General features: G+C 35.5%; 1 protein-coding gene across 2 annotated transcripts in view; it reads left to right on the forward strand.

Annotated features, from left to right (window-relative positions):
• The first annotated feature begins 545 nt into the window (after positions 1 to 545).
• LOC125645999 (D-beta-hydroxybutyrate dehydrogenase-like) overlaps positions 546 to 20,091 on the forward strand; it is a 38,680-nt gene continuing 19,134 nt past the window's right edge. The window contains exons 1-4 of one of the 2 annotated variants that reach the window (XM_048872083.2): positions 546 to 691; positions 6,442 to 6,610; positions 10,120 to 10,241; positions 15,482 to 15,607. In XM_048872083.2, coding sequence (XP_048728040.1) covers positions 661 to 691; positions 6,442 to 6,610; positions 10,120 to 10,241; positions 15,482 to 15,607 — 448 coding nt within the window. In that variant the 5' untranslated portion in view covers positions 546 to 660. Of the gene's footprint in view, positions 692 to 6,430; positions 6,611 to 10,119; positions 10,242 to 15,481; positions 15,608 to 20,091 lie in introns of both variants that reach the window. The other variant, XM_048872084.2, reaches the window with a different exon arrangement.

Consider the following 20,091-nt stretch of genomic DNA (forward strand, 5'->3'; position numbering starts at 1 on the left):
TAAAAACTACAATAGTTACAAGTGTAAAATTTGGTGCATGTCTTGTGAACAAAATCCCATAATTTTTTGTAAAGGGTTTATTTGTATTCTTAATAAAAGGGTTGGCGAAACTCTGGACTTTTGTCGTGTCCAGAGTTAAATGTCGCACTGTTACAGGTAAAACGAACAAAATATAATCCTCGCATTATTTTACTTATCCACATTGTAATACATGCATCTTTCAAGTTGATATAAAGATGTAGCACGAAACGATTACTACTTTGAATGTAAACATTAAATAAAATGCATATAACATACCAGTAAATTGCAAAATGTGGTCTACACCGTCTGCAAAGAAGTCATCGGAAAATCGGCAGAATTTAGTCACAATTTTATTCACTATACAATATGTACATATGTACCCAACACATGTATTCGCTTATTTTTCTTAACAAAATTAATAACTGAATGAATGAGAGTTACAAAAGTTGACACCAACGTAGGCATTCAATAATTCAAAGGCAGTTCCTGTTTACAAAAATAAATATGACGAAGACAAAACACACGTACTGAAAAGCCCTCTCCGATACAGCGTCATGCTCCATTTCTCGTAAAATGAAGTCGACAAACAAGGCACGCGGAGTGAGGGATACAGTATAGGATTTACTTTTATCAGTTCACATGGTTATTCTTCAGACAAATTTGCACAAAGGTAAAAAACTATCTTTCTTTCTATAATTTGAGTCATTTGCATTATGTGATTTGGTACACGGCGCTTACAGCTACAGTATAATGTGAATGGTGTATGTGTGTTTTATTAATTTCTAAAATAGCACGTACACACTTTATGTTTCAGATATTTTCCACTTCCTTACACTTAAACAGATATAGAGTTGTTGAGTTTAGAACTGAATTTAAATCACACCAAAAAAAAAAAAAAAAAACAAAAAAAAACCTGCAGGTGATTTTTGATATAAAAAAAATAGAAGCCAACATCCAGCAATGTCGATCGATTGACATTTTGAATTTTTTTTCCGAGGACGTCGGCGCTGTTCTTGTCAGTAAACGGATGTTTTGCTTGAAACGCAGTCATTAAAATGAACATTACTAGAGGTCTATAAGCATTAATGTTTCCACGGATGGTGTGTATGGAGGTATATCGGTGCCACAATGATATCTTATCAGTTTGGTTTTTAATTTCATTTCATGTTTTTATGTTTAATTCTACATTTTTGTATTAATTTTATTTTTACAAGGTTACCTTATTCTAACATTTTTGTTTTTATTTGATTTTTAATCCGTTTTCTACATCTTTGTTTTGACTATTGTATCTTGAAATAAAACCATCGCAAAGTGTTGTTAAAAGTATTTGGGGTATGAGTTCATACATGAGAGGGGTTTATCCGTGAAATTTAAACCATCGTGAAAACTCGAACAATAAAACTCGCGAAATTTTAGCCCCACTAAATTAAAGCCCTTTACAGTATTTAATCCTTATTCTATAATTTTGTTTTAACAATTTCATTTTAACATTTTTTTTCTGTTTCAAATATATATTTTCGTTTATAAGTTTATCTTATCTTAAAACTTTTGTTTTATTGTATATTTTTGTATTTTAATATTTAATCTAAACTCCATAGTTTTGGTTTAACAATTGATTTAAACATGTTTGTGTGTGTTTAATATATAATCTTGATGTGTTAAAATAAACACACAATGACGATGTGGAAAATGCTCTCAAGCCTTTAGAATTAGAGTTTCAGTTTCATTCGATCGTCATGCAAAGGTCAAAATTCATGGCACCTCACCCACGGATGGTGATGTGTCTATTTGAATAGGAAAAATTATCCAATGGGGGGCATCAAAACAAAAATGACACATTGCCTTCATTACATGCATAATACAAAATAGCCTTTCAGTGAGGTCATCAACCTAATAGAGAAGCATATCATCCAGATATGAAGTTGCACAAGCTTATTATTTGAAGTTGTGTGGTCGTACTTTCGATAAAGTTTGTCCACCTTGTAAATCACCTTGCATTTAAATTATCGCACGTACACATTTATATGGCTGTACGACATGCCATACATTATTTCACCTGTTTTAAGGACGTTAGCTCCTTAGCTTTTGAATACAACTGCGCAGGATGCTACAACTAAGTATTCACTGGTTCAATACTGATCCCATTGGTGCAAACATATTACAAAACTATTACTGAACCCTAATAAGTTGAAAAAATTTGTGTCAATTCAAATTTTGAAAGGGTTTGCAAGGACTATATTTTGTGATGGAAGGATTCATTAATCAAAATCTTCTAAATCTGCGTAATATTACAGTTTCTGGTTCATCTAATATATCTTCTATTTTTATACTCCTATACCTGTATTTCAGTTTTATAATTTATGATACAAGTAGTTCAGACTTGGAACTAGATCAAATGTTGTAATTTATTAATTTGGTTGTTATATTTTTCCAAATAGAACACCGATTCTTTTAAAAAGTTTAAATTAATTTACTCGAAAGAAGGTGTTGCACGTTTTATTATTAGTTTTTATATATATGTTTCATGTCAAATCTCTGTTTATTACCATGTGCCGAGTTTGAAATAAGCTTCCAACCTGGACACTGTTTAGTTTGTGAATAGAACTCTCAACAAACACGCCGAACACAGCATGCAGTACCTGTGTTTTAATAGTCAAGGATGCTAACGAGAACTTGTATGTTTTTCTGAATGAAAGTTGTTGACAAAGGCATGGTGCCTTTTACGAAAAACCGTTGTGAACTATGCAAAGCTTCGGAAGAAAAACCTTAAGGCCAAACAAGGTATATAACCGTTAAACAGTTTGAGTTTATATGTATTCCAGTAGCAAATTGCTATATTGAATCAATTTTACAGGTGCATGTACTTCGAATAATGTTGAACTTTATTATAATGGGTATTGAATTCCTATATTTTGTTTTGTGGTCAGAGTCATATACAGTTGCCAATTGTTGGTTGTAGAAAATAATACATACGAGTATAAGAGCTTTTGGACTGTAGTAGTATAGAATATTAAATATTTGATACTCTCGTAACATGGAACCGTATACATTGTATCTGATACTCAGAAAAAAATAAGACAATTTAATTTTCACGATTTCAAAAATTATCTTTAGACTACATGTATAATGTATTGACACATAAAATGTATTAGACTTGTCCCTAGTGGGGAATCCTTAAGGTATTTAAATGGCAAATACACAATGAGTATAAATATGAATGAAGGTCAGTTCTACGTCACGAATGCCGACACAGAGCTCCGATTAGGGAACATTCCTGCTTCGGTGCAACACCCTCTTTTGTATAAAAATTCGATATTTTCGGCAATAATTTAAATACAATTTTGATCTCCCGCCCCCACTTTTTAAAGTTCCATTTCAAATTTTTAAGACAAGACCTTGAAAATTATGTGAAATTCTAGAAATTGACATTACTCCTAACATGTCTTTTTAAACTCTCAAATTTGATATCATATGAATTTTTTTTTATATCCCAAGTGCAAAAAGGTCATTATTTATTTCCATTACTTGTATTAAACTTTTTTTTATCTGTATTGTTCGAAGACATGATTATGTATCTATTTCATGTAATGATTGATTTCTGTTGCTTATATTGTGTTGACACCAACAGACAAATCAGGTTTAATTGATTAAATTTTAAGTGCAAAAAGGTCAAGATTAGAACACTGTAGCTCAATAACAAGCATTGCGACCCTAGTTTTTCTTTTCAATTTCCTAATTCTCCTTCAACATAGAAATATTAAATACACTTCCCAAAACATTGACATTACTCCAAATGTCAGGTGCGAACTTCTTTAACCAGAATTATTTTATTTTTTGAATTTGTGTTTACAAACAACGGTCACCCAACTTCTAATGCATATTACGAACATACATCACGTGACAGTCACGTGTACAGTGTAGACTTCCAGAGGTAAGACCATCGGTGTAAAGCTGTGTGTTTTGTCACTATAATACCGTACCATAAATGTTTCACGTTTTCGTGTAAGAGAAATAAAAATATGAAATTATCTCTTTAGTTATTAATCCCTGAATACAGACTGTCCAGCACTTGTTGACTAAAGATAGGGACTAATTATAGGGATAAAATAAGAAAATTTTGGAATTATATAACTACAGTATAGGGTAGTTTTAGACATTGGTTTACCTTTGCGTATTTGACAATACAAGACTCACTAAAATACTTTACGTGCAGGAAGGAGTCTTTCAGGATTCCATTATTTCAGCTATTGACTATCATTGGAAAGATACAGAATGATAAAAGGTGGATATAACGAACAGTGATCAATCTCATAACTCCTATAAGCAATACAAAATTGATGGTTGGGCAAACACGGAGCCCTGAACACATCAGAGGTGGGATCAGGTGCCTAGGAGGAGTAAGCATCCCCTGTAAATATTGCTACATAAATATGGGAAGTTGACGATAGAGAAGCTGATGTCATCCCGTTTGTCATAAAGTTGATGAAATTATTTTCCTATTGAGAGAACTACATTCTAACTACATGTCATAGAAATAGTCCTGTAGCTGTATATTTTAAGAACAATCAGTGCGTAATTGATTTGGCCTCCATCTAGCCGCCATCTCTCATCATTATTTTTTTAAATTAAACTTTTGTTAAATTGTGCCCTGAATCATTGCAGTGAAAATTAAGTTTTCAACTTGTAAACATGTTAAGCTTGCTGGCATTTGTACAATTTTTACAAGTCAAAATTATCAAGTAAACAAAAAAAACCCTGCTTAGAACAGTGTTTATTGGAAATTTTGAATGCATTTGCACATGTAATTGTACACAAATAATGGTTTTACTAAAGTAAAAAAGGAAATATTGCTCTTTATGAATATATATCTAAATATGTCTACTGCATGCTACACTTTCAGTGATGGAACATGAACTTATCCCTCAGACAATCTTCTGTTGGAAATATTGCTTAAAAGTATTGCTATTTTTATAGTCACAAATCAAGTTGACACATGGCTCCACTGGTCAACAACTGTCTTTCACTGTATAATCTGAATAAGATCTGCAAACTACTTTAAGACACATTGAGTAGAATGCATTTTCAAAAAAAATGTTAGAGAAGAAATATGAAGAAAAAAGGAATGGACATGAAAAATTAGGGTTGAAAAAATGATTTCTCCTTGAATTCAACATTTTAAAGAAATCTTAGGAAAACTAAACAAAATGAATATTTTAGGGAATTTAGGACCACTGGGCAATATCTTCGTTATTTACGCTCTTTAGAATCTAAATTTAGACAACTGCGTCTGGGTCATGTACATGTACGTCATGTTGGAATTCCCCTCATGCGCGTATCAGACATGGCTTCGAATTGGCGAGAAATGATACCCGTCCTAAACGAGCAGATCATACGTTGGAACACGGAAGGGCGAAAAAAAGGTTGAGATGGCAGAATTAACTGGATGTGATCCATCTATATACTAGCTATTTGAATCGAATATGATACGCATGCCCAGGAGTTCCCACCACGAGTGGCAAATGTATTACAAAATGTAATGGGTTCCCACTATATTTACTTTTCGAATTGTCTTCTCACTGTTTTCTTTTACATGCAAATGCTTTCAAGCATGTAGATAAGGGAAAGTAAATAACCTTTATAACAAATTCAGCTGCAATAAGGTACATGTAATTCTGTACACTTTGAAAAAAATAACAGGTGAGCATCAGACCTTTAGATCTAGAGAAGAAAAACCACAATTTTTTCCCCCGTATTTTTATTCATGTATCCCGTGTGTACTATAACTTGAATTGCTAAGTTTTTTCAAATTTAACCAAAAAAACTCGAGAATTAGGTTATGTTCTCAGTAGGCAATTGCGAACCTCCTGTAAACAGAAGGTAATAAAACGAAGAAACGCAACACCATTTACTTAATCCGAAGAAAAATGGTTGGATTCGGGGAGTAATGAATTAATAAGGTAATCAATACCACTGGACGGTCTAAATGAAAATTTCCGACGTAGGAATTGATCTTCAAAGGGTATGGATATTTCGCTTGGCTTAATGAAGCCGGGGTGGTTGAGATTACTGGTTTCATTGATGAAATCCAGACGTCGTTATCAGGAAAATCATCTTGATTGAATTACTTTTGTCTTTGAGATCAGGCTGAAATGTGTGCTCAGGTAACTTTAATTCATATAAAGGTATCATTTGAGAAATATAGACCATGTTGTCTCTGACCGTGTTTCTTACCTTTTTCTGCCATCCTGCAATTACCACAATTTGACTCTTTTGACGTAACTTCCAATTTTAATTGGACGCATACATTGGTCGTTAGTTTATCTTAAATTCTATCAAGGCAATTAGTCTTATGGGCTTTCTATAAAAAAAATCTGATCCGCTTACGGTATCATCAGCACTCATTTTACAGCTTCTCTTTAGAGAACATGTCGCTTTGTCTGACTGGAAAAACGGCTCTTGTGACAGGCTCCACAGGCACTCTCGGTAAAGAAGTTATCAAGGGATTGGCAGAGGCCGGATGTTTCATTATAGGAACAGATCAGGTCCCAAAGTACGCAGTCGACAGCGTCTTTGACGAATTAAATCTTGTGTAAGTATTACAAATTTCTTTTAAGCCATGTAGCAGATGAGCGAATGTTTATACGCAAGGCGTTCAAATGTTCTTCTTAATAGACTATATATTAGTATAGACGACTCGTTTGCTAAGAAACTACGAATTTCCGTCTCAAATTGAGATTTAAAAAATGCACGAAAACACTTTTGAATTGGGACGAATTGGTCACATAAGGGTATATGAAGCAACTATTTAGTTTAGCTTGAAATACGGTTTTGAAGATTTAAGGTTGCTCACTACACTAAAGCTTGTACTCTGTATGACACCACGTCACAATATGGCGATTTAAATGTTTTGTGAAATTATATTTGTATCAATCGATTTGTTTGTCTACCATCGTTGCTCAGTGGTTAAAGCATTGGGCTGGTGAATCGCAGATCTCGGGTTCAATCCGCCAGAATCTTCTTCATATATGTTGAAATGATTTTTTTTTAAATAATGTTTTTATCCAAATTTGTATATTTTTTGCCTTTATAGCATATATACTTAATGTATATCATCATGTCTTCGTTTTGCGTTTAGCTCCTACAAGTTTATTGTTATTTCGATTTTCCACAATTTCGGCTTGAGCATCACTGAACAGACACTATTTGTCGAAATACGCATCTGGTGCATCAAAATTGGTACCGTATAAGTTTTACATCTTTTATAATTAAATCAATTCGTACTGATTTGAGAAACTATTTCTGGGTGTAGTTAGCCACCTTAGAGGAATAAATTAGATATTAAAACATTTCTAAATCTGACTGTACAAGCATTCTTAGTTTTTTTTTTTAAGTTTCACAATTATATACACACATTCCGTATACTCCACGTGAGGAGTTGTAGAGGGTGTAATGCTTTTGACCTTTCAGTCCTGTCCTTGTCAGCGCAATTCCTCTGGAACATCTGAATTGAATTCATGAAACTTTGTAGTTATCTAGTTCTAATTATAACGGGAACCATTATAAATGTTCTCCAAACGTCTTCCTGATTAAAGGGTGGTACTATTTGTTTTAATGTAGTAAAGCCCATTGAATCGTTCAGTAGACACTTGCATGTGTATTATGCACAGTAATAATCTCACCTTCTTTCCCTCATTTATTGGAAAGCTATGTACATGTACATGTAATACATGTATGTTAAAGCATTATCCAATTAGAATAAATCCAACATACATATACCTTACATATAACATATATACCGTATACGGTTTTTTTTTCTGCGGGTCTAAAATTTGGCGATTAACTGGGTCAAATGTATGCTAAAGATTTTAGTGGAATAAATTTTGGCGAACGGAGAAGAGTTATCTCTCTTGCAAATACTGAAGTCGCAACTGGGTACATATTTTGCGAGTAAAATTTTGACGGAAAGCTGTCTAACCGTTAAAATAAGCCAAATTCAATACCCCGCAGAAAAAACCTGCTATACGGTATATGTATATGGGGGTAGTAATTGTTTAATAGATTTATTGATTGTATATTGTTTTACTCCCGCTCGATAATTTTTCACTGATATGGAGACGTTACACGACATTTAGAAGTGAGAATCACAGATCTTTCGTTTCTGACCTTACAAACGGAGGCACCGTGTCGCAACAGGCGTTGCCACGTTAAAGAACCCTCATTATTAAAGACCTGAGCGCTGATAATAGGTCTGAATTTGTGGTACTTTAGCTAAGTTGGTGACGTCTCAATATGAGTGAAAACTTCTTGAAGAGATGTAAAACAAACAACCAACCTTATATTGTAAGTTCTTTGATATATACATTTGATGTCAAAACTATAATTCCATTTTTCTCATTCACGATATATATATATATATATATATATATATATATATATATATATATATATATATATATATAAAGCACAAACAAACAATTATAACACCCAACTTTACGTTTACCCCTAGGATCTAAACGATCTTATAATTATATATATATATATATATATATATATATATATATATATATATATATATATATATATTTATTTATATATATATATACACGTATATACATGTATATATAAATTAAACGCACGTACTTCCACGTGTTTGCAAGTAATTTTGATGACACTAATCGGTGAAAAGGTAAAGATAACGAACAGTTATTAATCTCATAGTTCCTACAAAGAACACATAATTAAGAGAACGGCAAACACGGATCCCTGGACATACCAACAGGAGTGAGCATCCCCTGTCAACTGGTCAACCGCCGTGACCCATGATGATCTGGTAAACGGAATAATCCGTAGTCAGAATATCAGCATGTAAAAAGAAAATCAGTAAAACTGATGAATGATCCCCGAAGTACATGCCACTAATGAACTACTTTATATGATGAATGACTTGATGAATAATTGACTTATTGTATATTGTTTAACGTCCCTCTCGAGAATCTTTCACTCATGGAGACGTCACCATTGCCGATGAAGGCCTATGCTCGGAACTTGTGACCATTAAGCAGGGAGGGGTTTTATCGAGCCACACCTGCTGTGACTCGGGACTTCAGGTTTTGTGACTTCATCCGAATGACTGCCCCATTTAGTCGCCTCTTAAGACAAGCAAGGGGTACTGAGGACCTATTCTAACCAGGATCCCCACGAGACGCTTTATGAAAGAAATAAGGAAGGGGAAAAGAAAAAAGTCGTAAATAACTGCTTGACATTTGTCCCCAAAAAGTCTCTCGAGCTTTAGAGTTAGAATCTGAGTGGTTGTTCTTTCATTATAAAATCCATTAGAAATCCAATCACACTGGTGTTCTAGACTACAGACGTTTTAATGCAGTGTCATTTCATTATCGCAAGATGAAGTATCCCTGAATTTATTGATTTAATCCTAAATACTTGAAACACAGAGACACATACACACACTGTGAAAAGCAAGTTGCATTCCAGAATTTGCTGCAAAAGATCCTAATATGAATTTTTATGTCACCTGAGTAACTTTAGTGACCAATTGCAATTGGTCAGCTTCTGTTGTCATGCGTTAACAATAGAACACTTTTCACTTCTTGATGGCTACCATTCCATGCTTTAAGCACAACGTTTCTTTGGGACAAGGGGGCATAAATTGTAAATTACAGGAATCCTGCACCACTGGGACCTTACCGGGTAAACTGTCAAATATTAACCAATTTTCAAAACATTCCTCTACAACTCCACATCTGTATGAAAAACTAAATGCATAGTGATGTAGAGCAGGAAGGCCTCTACCAAATTGAATATTTCATAGAAGGAAAACGTCGAGGGCCTAAATTTTTCAGTCCTTCACCGGCAATGGTGACGTCTCTATATTAGTGAAAATTCTCGAGAGGGGCGTTAACCAATATATAATCAATTAATCTTTCGTTAACCTTAGGATTTCATTGTACTGTATACATATGCATATGCTATTGATACAAGCAGTATAGCACTGCTCTTTTTGTGTTTAGTTTCCCGTATATAATTTCAGATGTAGTTTTCAGAGCCCACTTAAGACTAGTACTACCATTGTTATTTCAGATCTGGTACACATATGACGTATATCTCATGTGATTTAGCTTTAACAGAAGACATCGAAAAACTGTTCAAGGAAATAGACAAAGAACATCCAGAGGGCGTAGACATTTTTGTCAATGTTGCAGGTATTTGTGAAGTAATTGAATATACACGTTTCAAGTCTTTATGCAATGTGGACATGGGGCACTTTTGAATAAATCTGAAGCGAGCCTCATCTTAAGTTCGCTTCATGACCGGGATATCGTGGTGGGTTCGAAACCCTTTCGTACATTTTCCGCGTCAAGCCTAAGACGTAAATAGAAAACTTGCGCAGTCAAGGTCCCAATCTAATTGAAATTAGATGTTGGATCCGCTTGCATACTCGCTACACAAACGTTTGTGTAGCGAGTATGCGAGCGGATCCAACATCCAATTTTAATTAGATTGACAAGGTCCAAGATAACAAGTCAAATATCAGGCTACATGTACTAGACCTAGTGTTAATGGCATATAGTTCATTCATAATAATGTTGGTAATGACAGATAAGGGTGATATGTTTTTTCTCAAATCTGCACCATCAAAATTGTCATATTATTCCTACGCAACTCACAGCAATTTATTGTATATTGTCCAACATCCCTCTCGAGAATTTTTCACTCATATGGAGACGTCACCATTACCGATGAAGAGCTACAAAATTTAGGCCTACGCTCGGCGCCTAGGGCCTTTGAGAAGAGAGGGATTTTTATCGTGCTACACCTGCTATGACACGGGGCTTCATTTTTTGCGATCTTATCCGAAGGACCGTCCGTTTAGTCTCATATTAAGACAAGCAAGGGCCTTGTCTTTTACGACAAGCAAGGGGTACCGCGAAACTGGATCCCCGCGGGAATCACAGCAATTTATTTCTTCGTATATTATATGATCACTCGTTATCAGTGATATATTTAGAGCCCCGCATGAAATGCGGGGAGCCCTATAGTAATCACATCGTCCGTCTGTCCGTCAACACTTTGTGACACGATGACTCTTGAAAACAGTTTTCGTTGTGAAGTTTTCAAATTTTGTACAGAAATAATTTACAATAAGAGGGAGACACCTATATACTTTGCTGTCATGTCACTTTCTCTATCTATCTGTATGTCATTTTGTCCCCCTCTTTCAGGGGTAGACATTGTTTTTGTACTTTCCGTCCGTCCGTCCGTCTGTCTGTCTGTCACAACATCATGTGAACGATTCTCCTCCTATTTGACTTATCGGATAGACTTTGTACAATGCTTCATTGCTATTTGTAGATGTGCATAGTATCAGGAGAGGCGGATCCAGCTAGTTATTTTCCTAAAAGTATTTGTTTTCAAAAATGTAGCACACTTCTATGAAAAGTGAAGATAACGAACAATGATCAATCTCATAAATCCCATAAGCAATACAAAATAGATAGTTGGGCAAACACGGGCCCCTGGACACACCTAGGACGAGTAAGCATACCCTGTTGACCGGTCACACCCGCCGTGGGCCGTATATCTTAATCAGGTAAACGGAGTTATTCGTAGTCAAAATCAGTGTGCCACAAACGGTCTAACAATCGGTATGAAACACGTCAGACAGCATTTGACCCATTGATAGGTTGTATTGGCAAATTAGATCGTTACAAAGACCATAGAATTTGAGAAATGTTGACTTCAAACGAGACTGTTGAAACCCCTGTACCATCAACTTGCTTGTCAGTAGCTTGCCTCGATTTAAAAACTGATCATACGCAGACCAAGCTCTTGTGTATCGAATCAGCTGAGAGATATAAACTCCATATGAAGTTGATAGTGGAATATAAATATGGGAAGTTGACGATGGAGAAGCTGAAATCATCCCGTTTGTCATAAAGTTGAGTTGTTAGTTTGCCGTTAATATCTACTTTCAATAAAATATCTAAGTATGAAGCAGAAGTGGACGACTCTGCGGTGTCTTTTATTTCGAGCTCGCAAGGATATATCGAATCGACATATGAATGAAAGTTTTTATTGTTAATAGATAAAACGTCTTCGATATATATAAATGTCGAATTGAAGGCCACAGTAAGATATTTTTTCTTCTCATGTAGAAGTTTCTGAATAAATCCTGCTTCATATGAATTTAAAAACAGGTAAGCTAAAGCTCAGATGTGTTTGAAAACGCTTAGACGCCCTGTGTCAAAGTTTCCTTTTCATAGACATCAGTATGTCAAATTCATAATTCTTTTCGGATAGTATGTATCACATTTTGTACCAGTTGTCCATTTTGAATCCCCTTACAATGGGATTTAGTTGCACTCTGTTGTGTTTTAGTAGATGAGTGTGTGCCAAATAGAAGTAATTTATATTTGCATCAATCTCTCATAAATATGTTTCATGATTTCTTTCTGACAAATTTTCATTCCAGTGTATCTTTGAATATTATTGATTTTAACATATATACCAGCCCCAAACATTGCAATATCAAATACAGATATCGCTTTCCTCTAATAATTCTCAGCGGTTTTCTAGTTCATTTTACAATCGGTGAAACAAGATATTTACTAAATTAGATACACAACAGAGATGAAAAAAATACATTTTTAGATGATGTGTATATTTACAAATCATAAACAAAAAAGTGTAAAAGTTCCAGATCAGAAAAAATAAGGTGGGGCGTGCTGTACGATCTATGCCCAAAGTGCCTGTGTATATATCAAACTACCGTATTTTGACCCCACCACGTGCGACTTGTGGTGGAATATAGAGCCCGATACGTATGATTGATGAATAAGTGAGAACATTGTGACACATGGGCGCGCTGGACACAACTAGCATAATTACGTCACCGATTAAGGCTTTGTGCGTTGCGGATCAGCCCATAGTACACATTGATAAGGAAACTAAAACAATAAACATGTGATTTGCAGTGTATACACGTGCAAGGTGAAGATAACGAACAGTGATCAATCTCATAACTCCTATAAGCAATACAAAATAGATAGTTGGGCAAAGACGGACCCCTGGACAGACCAGAGGTGGGATCAGGTGCCTAGGAGGAGTAAGCATCCCCTGTTGACCGGTTACACCCGCCATGAGCCCTATATCCTGATCAGCTAAACGGAGTTATCAGCAGTCAAAATCAGTGTGCCAAGAACGGCTTAACAATCGGTATGAAACACGTCAGACAACATTTGACCCAATGCGAGGTTGTATTGACGAACTAGATCGTTATAACGGCCATAGAATTTGCGAAATGCTGACTTCAATCGAGACTGTCGAAATCCCTGTACCATCAACCTGTTTGTCAGCAGCTTACCTCGATTTAAAAACTGACTATACCCAGAACAAGCTCTTGCATATCGAATCAGTTGAGATATATAAACACCACATGCAGGTGATAATGGAATATTGCTACACAAATATGGGAAGTTGATGATGGAGAAGCTGAAATCATCCAGTTTGTCATACAGTTGAGTTGTCCGTTTGCCGTTAATGTCTACTTTCAATAAAATATCTAAGTATGAAACAGAAGTGGAGGACTCTGTGGTGTCCTTTATTTCGAGCTCACAGGGATATACATTATGTATCAAATCGACATATGAATGAAAGCTATCATTGTCACATGTACGTGTGCATTTGTAGATTTAGTGCTAGCTTTTTATATTCCTCACTGACGATATCTTCATAGTCTTTGCTGTTCAGGTCTTCCAACAGTCTGTTGGAATTCCCATGGGCACGAATTGTGTTCCTTTGTTAGTTGACCTGTTCTTATATTCTTACCAAGCAGAATTTACTCAAAAACTTCTACGTGAAAAGAAAAAATACCTTGCTGTGTCCATCAATGCAAGATTTAGATATATCGACGTTTTCTCTATTAACAATAATTTTCATTGATATGTACTTGTTGATTTGATATATCCCTGTGAACTTGAAATTAAAAAAAACCCAGTGTCGCCCCCTTCTGCTTGATACTTAGATATTTATAAAAATATTAACGGCAAACTAATAACTCAACTTTATGATAAACGAGATGATTTCAGCTTTTCTATCGTCAACTTCCCATATTTATGTAGCAATATACCTTGGTCACCTGCATATGGTGTTTATATATCAACTGATTCGATACACAAGAGCTTGTTCTGCGTAAGATCAGTTTTAAAATCGAAGTAGACTCCTGACAAATAAGTTGATGGTACAGGAGTTTCATCAGTCTCGTTTAAAGTCAGCATTTTGCAATTATATGGTCGTTATAACGATCTAGTTTGTCAATACAACCTGTCGCTGGGACAGATTCTGTTTGACGTCTTTCAGAACAAGATATAGGGCTCACGGCGGGTGTGACCGGTCAACAGGTGATACTTGCTCCTCCTAGGCACCTGATCCCACCTCTGGTATATCAAGGGGTCCGTGTTTTCTCAACTCTATTTCGTATGCCTTATAGGAGTTATGAGATTGATCGTTGTTCGCAATATTCACCTTTTCATGTACATTGGACTTGCCAACATACATGCATGCACATAATTGCACCAATAAAGTTTGATGTATAAAGTTTTTCAGTGAAAATGTTCATTCAAATATTAAAGTTGATCATTAAAAGTATGTTTGTAAATGAAACGGTTATTCGTTAAAAAAATATTCAAGATACCGTGTCATACCGAAAGGGATAACTGACAAATATTCAGTCTGGGACACTCGTTCACAATGTATAGGTGTTTTATTTTGATAAACAACTACACGTACCTTTCTACAGAATATGGAATTTGTACGTTGAATTTGTTTTCAGACTGATGTATCCTGCAAAGTCTATAAAACACCAAATGAATGTCTGTTTTGACCTTTGACCCCATGACTATGACGTGTTCAATTCTTTTCAGCTTCAGTGTCACAATGACAGCATTGCAAAGTTAACAATGGAAGGTATATTGTAATTTTGACCTTATAATCTTTCATCTTGAAATCTATATAAACTATTAAAACTTAATAATGTTGAGAACTCGTGTCACAACGAAAGTGATGAAGGTCAGGTCGACAATGTGATTCCCGAAGGGCATTTACAATTTTGATTAGGTATTGACTGATCTTCGTCTAATCCTCGGCATTTAGACGTGAAAGACGTGGGTCTGTCGCAGATGACCTTAAAATCCGACGTCACGGCGGGCGTAGGCAAGATAACGCATCTCACTGATACGGGCCCATGAGCGTCCAGCTAAATTGATGGCCCTTCACCTACATCTGTTGATATCTCCAGAACCTAAAATGAATTTGAAAACGCTTTCTAAGGGAAGTAATTTTCAGTATTTTATGTTTTAAGAAGGGATTTAACTCTATTGACGACCTGTAAGTCATCGTAAAGCATTTTTCATATTGGTATTTAATTGAATTGTTACTTTTTCAGGGACGCTTTGTTTCGGATCCCTCGTAGAAGACATATCCCTGGACGATTGGTGTAGGGAGATATCCATCAATCTCACATCAGCCTTTATGATCACGCAATACGTCATTCCTAAAATGAAAGATAAAGGTATCAAAAGTATTTCAAAAATTAAAACAGTATGTGAATGTATTTCAATTGTGCTGTTTGATATACTAGATGTTTGGAAAAATACTCATCAATATGACAACACTTACAGTATTACAATTTTTAATGACAGTGCCTACAATGTTATTCTTGGTAAATATATCGTGTGCAAACGTTCGAGCAAAGTGCGTTATCGTTCATGAATGTGTGTGCATCGTGAATTTTCATTATGATTTAATTGTATGCCAATGAAAGGCGAAGTTATCGAACAGTGATTAATTTCATAACTCCTATAAGCAGTGTGCCTAATGCCAGACCTTTGCAATCGCGTACATAGAGAAGTATGACTTTATTCAGAGTAAGCCTTTGTGATTGTGCGATGACTGTTTACTTTACTTGCTACGTTACTTTTTGCGGAATTCTGCATTTAATTTATAAAACGTTTAGATAAGATGTATACATGTTTATGATCAACATTACTCCAAATTTCTCGACGACTTCCCGTATCTTTGATTAACAATATTCCATTATCACTTGCATATGGTTTTATGTCTCTCAAATGATTTCATACGAGAAGAGCATGTTCAGCGTATGATTAAAAATAGAGGCATACTACTAGCAAATATGTTGATATTACAGGGGGTTCAACAGTCTCGTTTAAAATCAGCATTTCGCAAATTCTATGGTCGTTATGATGATGCTCTAACTTGCAAATACAAGCTAAGGGTCGAACGCTCTCTGACATGTTTCATAACAATTGTGAGGCCGTTCTTTATATAATGATTTTGACTACAAATTGCACTATTTACCTGACCAAGATAAATGGATCATGGCGGGAGTGTGTATTCCTTCTTAACGCCTGATCCCACCACAAGTTAAACCACGGAATATCAACGTTCGTGACTGTCATGTTACAGTCAAAGCACTTGACACCATAAATGAAAAGGGTATGTACCATTCAGCACAGACAACATAAAAACGTTGGATTGAAATTGTAGTTTCAATACACTTTGCAGTTAGATATATCATAACGAATTATGTCGAAGATTATGCAAGACAATGGCATAAACATGAAAAAATGCTAGACAATGGGATACACATGAAAAAGAAGAGCTTGATTGGTTTATTTTGTGGCGCCCAGTGGAAGAGAGAACCCAGATACAATGTACCTGGGAAGAGGCCAACGATCTTTCGAAAGTAAACTGGGAAACTTTCTCACTTACCGGCTCGAGCGGGATTCGAACCACGTAGGCCCCTTGTCAAAATAGATAAAAAGTATAAAAGGAATATTAAGTTCACGTATTGGGCAAATCAAAATAAAATTGTGTACCATCTATTATTCTGTGTTTAGTAAATGGGAAGTGATAAAAGAATTAAGTAAGTCGCATGAGGAGTATATTTTGGTTCTAGATGACAAAGTTTATACTAACATTGTCGTTATAAGGCTGATTATAACAAATGCATTTTAAACGAACTCGGCATTAATTCTAAATTTGTTAATCCTACTAAACTTCAACAGCCTTTTCAAAAGAGGACATTCTTTAAAATCACGCTTCAGTTTTAAACATATTTAATATCCCAGTCAATGGGACGAATGAATATGAGTTACCATACCTATAATACATATACTTATTTCCTAAACTTCACCAAAACCCCTACAAATAAAGATACATTCCTGGATCAAGTAAATGTTCTACCAAGCCCCTATATTTGCTTCTCATGAAAACATTAAAAGCTGTGAAGGAGAAACTTCAAACATACTGTGCCACTACACACACCAGAAGTGTTGTAAATCAAATATGGATTCTGAAAATAATTCTAAAGAACTTTCAGTAAATTTGAAATTGAAAGACCTTTCGCAAATCAACAACATCAAAACGTATGACTTATCAACACGTTACATCACTATTCATCACAATGAATTAAAGACTAGACAGTTGTTTCGTCAACAAATATTCATATCTAGTCATCCAAAATACTTTGTTAAACACCACTCATTCCACGCAAAGTACTCTGAAGTTGAAATTAAGAATTGTGTTCCTTTGTTACTGACCCGTTTTATATTCATATGAAGCAGAATTTATTCAGAAACTTTTACGTGAAAAGAAAAAATATCATACTATGGCTTTCAAATCGACATTCAGATATATCAAAGACGTTTTCTCTATTGACAAATATAATTTTCATTCATATGCCGATTCGGTATATCCCGGTGAACTTGAACTAAACGACACTATAGAGTCCTTCACATCTGCTTCGTACTTATATATTTTATATGTTGTATTGATCCCGTGCGAATCGGGGTTAGAATAGATCCTTAGTACCCCCTTGCGTGTCGTAAGAAGCGACTAAATGGATTTTTTATGCCTTTGGATTGATTGATGTTTTCCGCCACACTCAACAATAATTTAGTTATCTGGTGGCGCCCAGTTTTTATTGGTGGAAGAGAGAACTCAAATACAATATACCTGGGAAGAGACCACCGAGCTTCCGAAAGTAAACTGGGAAACTTTCTCACTTACCGGTGCGAACAGGATTCGAACCCGCGCCGACAGAGGTGAGAGGCCGTGTGATTTTGAGCGCGATGCTCTAACCACTCGGTCACGGAGGCCTTTGGATGAGAACACAAAAACCGAGGCCCAGTGTCACAGCAAGTGTGACATGATAAAGATCCTGCTCAAAGGCCATAAACACCTAACATAGGCTTAAATTTTGCACCCCTTCACCGGTAATAGTGACGTCTATATATGAGTGAAAGATTCTCGAAAGGGACATTAAGCAATATACAATCAATCAATCAATCAATCATGTATTGAAAATAGATATTAACGGCAAAATACATATGTACCAACTCAACTTTGTGACAATCGGGATGATTTCAACTTCTCCATCGTCAACTTTCCTTATTCTTATTGTAATATCCCATTATCACCTGTATATGGTGTTTATGTCTCTCAACGAAATCGACACTCAAAGACCTGTTCTTCGTATGATTAGTTTTTAAATCGGGCAAGCTACTTACAAACAAACGGATGTTACAGAGGTTTCAACCGTATCGTTTGAAGTCAGCATTTTGCAAATTCTATGGTCGTTATAACAATCTTGTTTTTAAAAAAAACACACCTGGAAATGGGTCTAATACTGTCTGATGTGTTTCGTACGAATTATTAGGCCGTTCTTTACACACTAATGTTAGCTACGGATTACTCCATTTACCAAATCACGATATAGGACTCATAGCTAGTGTGACCACTCCTCCTAAGCACTTGATTCGATCTCAAATAGTTCCTCAAAACCCCTTGCTTTTCGTAAGAGTCGACTAAATGGGGGCAGTTCTTCGGATGAGACCACAGAAAACGAGACCCCGTGTCACAGCAGGTGTTGCACGATAAAGATTCAATCTAATTAAAATAAGATCTTCTCTAACCGTTACACTGGAGAAGGATCTGACATTTCATTTGAAGTCATGTTATTGACTCAAGTCTCATGAATAATTTAATAAACATTCAACCAATAACAAACGCTTCACAAAGAATCAAGGACCAATCAGGAATCATTCGCTCTTGGACTTTAAAAAATAATGAGAATTATCAGATTTGCTGACACCAGTACATGTAGTTCCAGAACGTTAAAAGAAATAACTTTGCTTCAATTATATATGCCCCGTGGAAATCCGGTTTAGAATAAGTTCTCAGTACCCCTTGCATGTCGTACAAGGCGACTAAATTGGGCGGTCCTTTGGATAAGACCACAAAACTTGAGGTCCCGTGTCACAGCAGGTGTGGCATGATGGAGAACCCTCCCTGATCAAAAACATAAGCGCCGAGCATAGGCCTAAATTTTGCAGCCCTTCACCGGCAATGGTGACGTCTCCATATGAGTGAAAAATTCTCGAGAGGGACGTTAAACAATATACAATCAATCAATTACAAATATATGATACTTCACAAATTCATAGATTTCAGAAAATGGACCCTATCGGTCCTATATTTAAAGGACTGACCTCTGTCCCGGCGTCCCTGTTTACCCAACTATTTATTTTGTATTCGTATAGGAGTTATGAGATTGATCACCGTTCGTCATCTTCACCTTTCTCTAAAACTTGACATCGTCTTATAGGTCTTGTCATTATCTACAAAATTTGTTCTATAAGTCTTTTCAAATTATATGAGATTGACGAAAATATCTTCGAAATTGCAGGGAAAATGTTTGGCGCTTTCTGAGCTCATGATCTCAGGAGCTTTTTAAACAACGTTATTTGATACATCTATAAATTAAAGACTAGACTTTTTGACATCATAGACAGTTGCTTCTTCAACAAAAACGGAAAACGGAAATATTCATATCTAGTGATCAGTCATTCAAAAACTTACTTTGTTAAACACCACTCTGAATCCACGCACAAGTACTCTGAAGTTGAAATGAAAAATATGCTAGAGTTCCTCATTGACAATATCTTCGTGGTCTTTGGTGATCAGGTCTTCCAA

Source organism: Ostrea edulis, chromosome 6, assembly GCF_947568905.1.
Source record: "Ostrea edulis chromosome 6, xbOstEdul1.1, whole genome shotgun sequence".
NCBI lineage: Eukaryota > Metazoa > Mollusca > Bivalvia > Ostreida > Ostreidae > Ostrea > Ostrea edulis.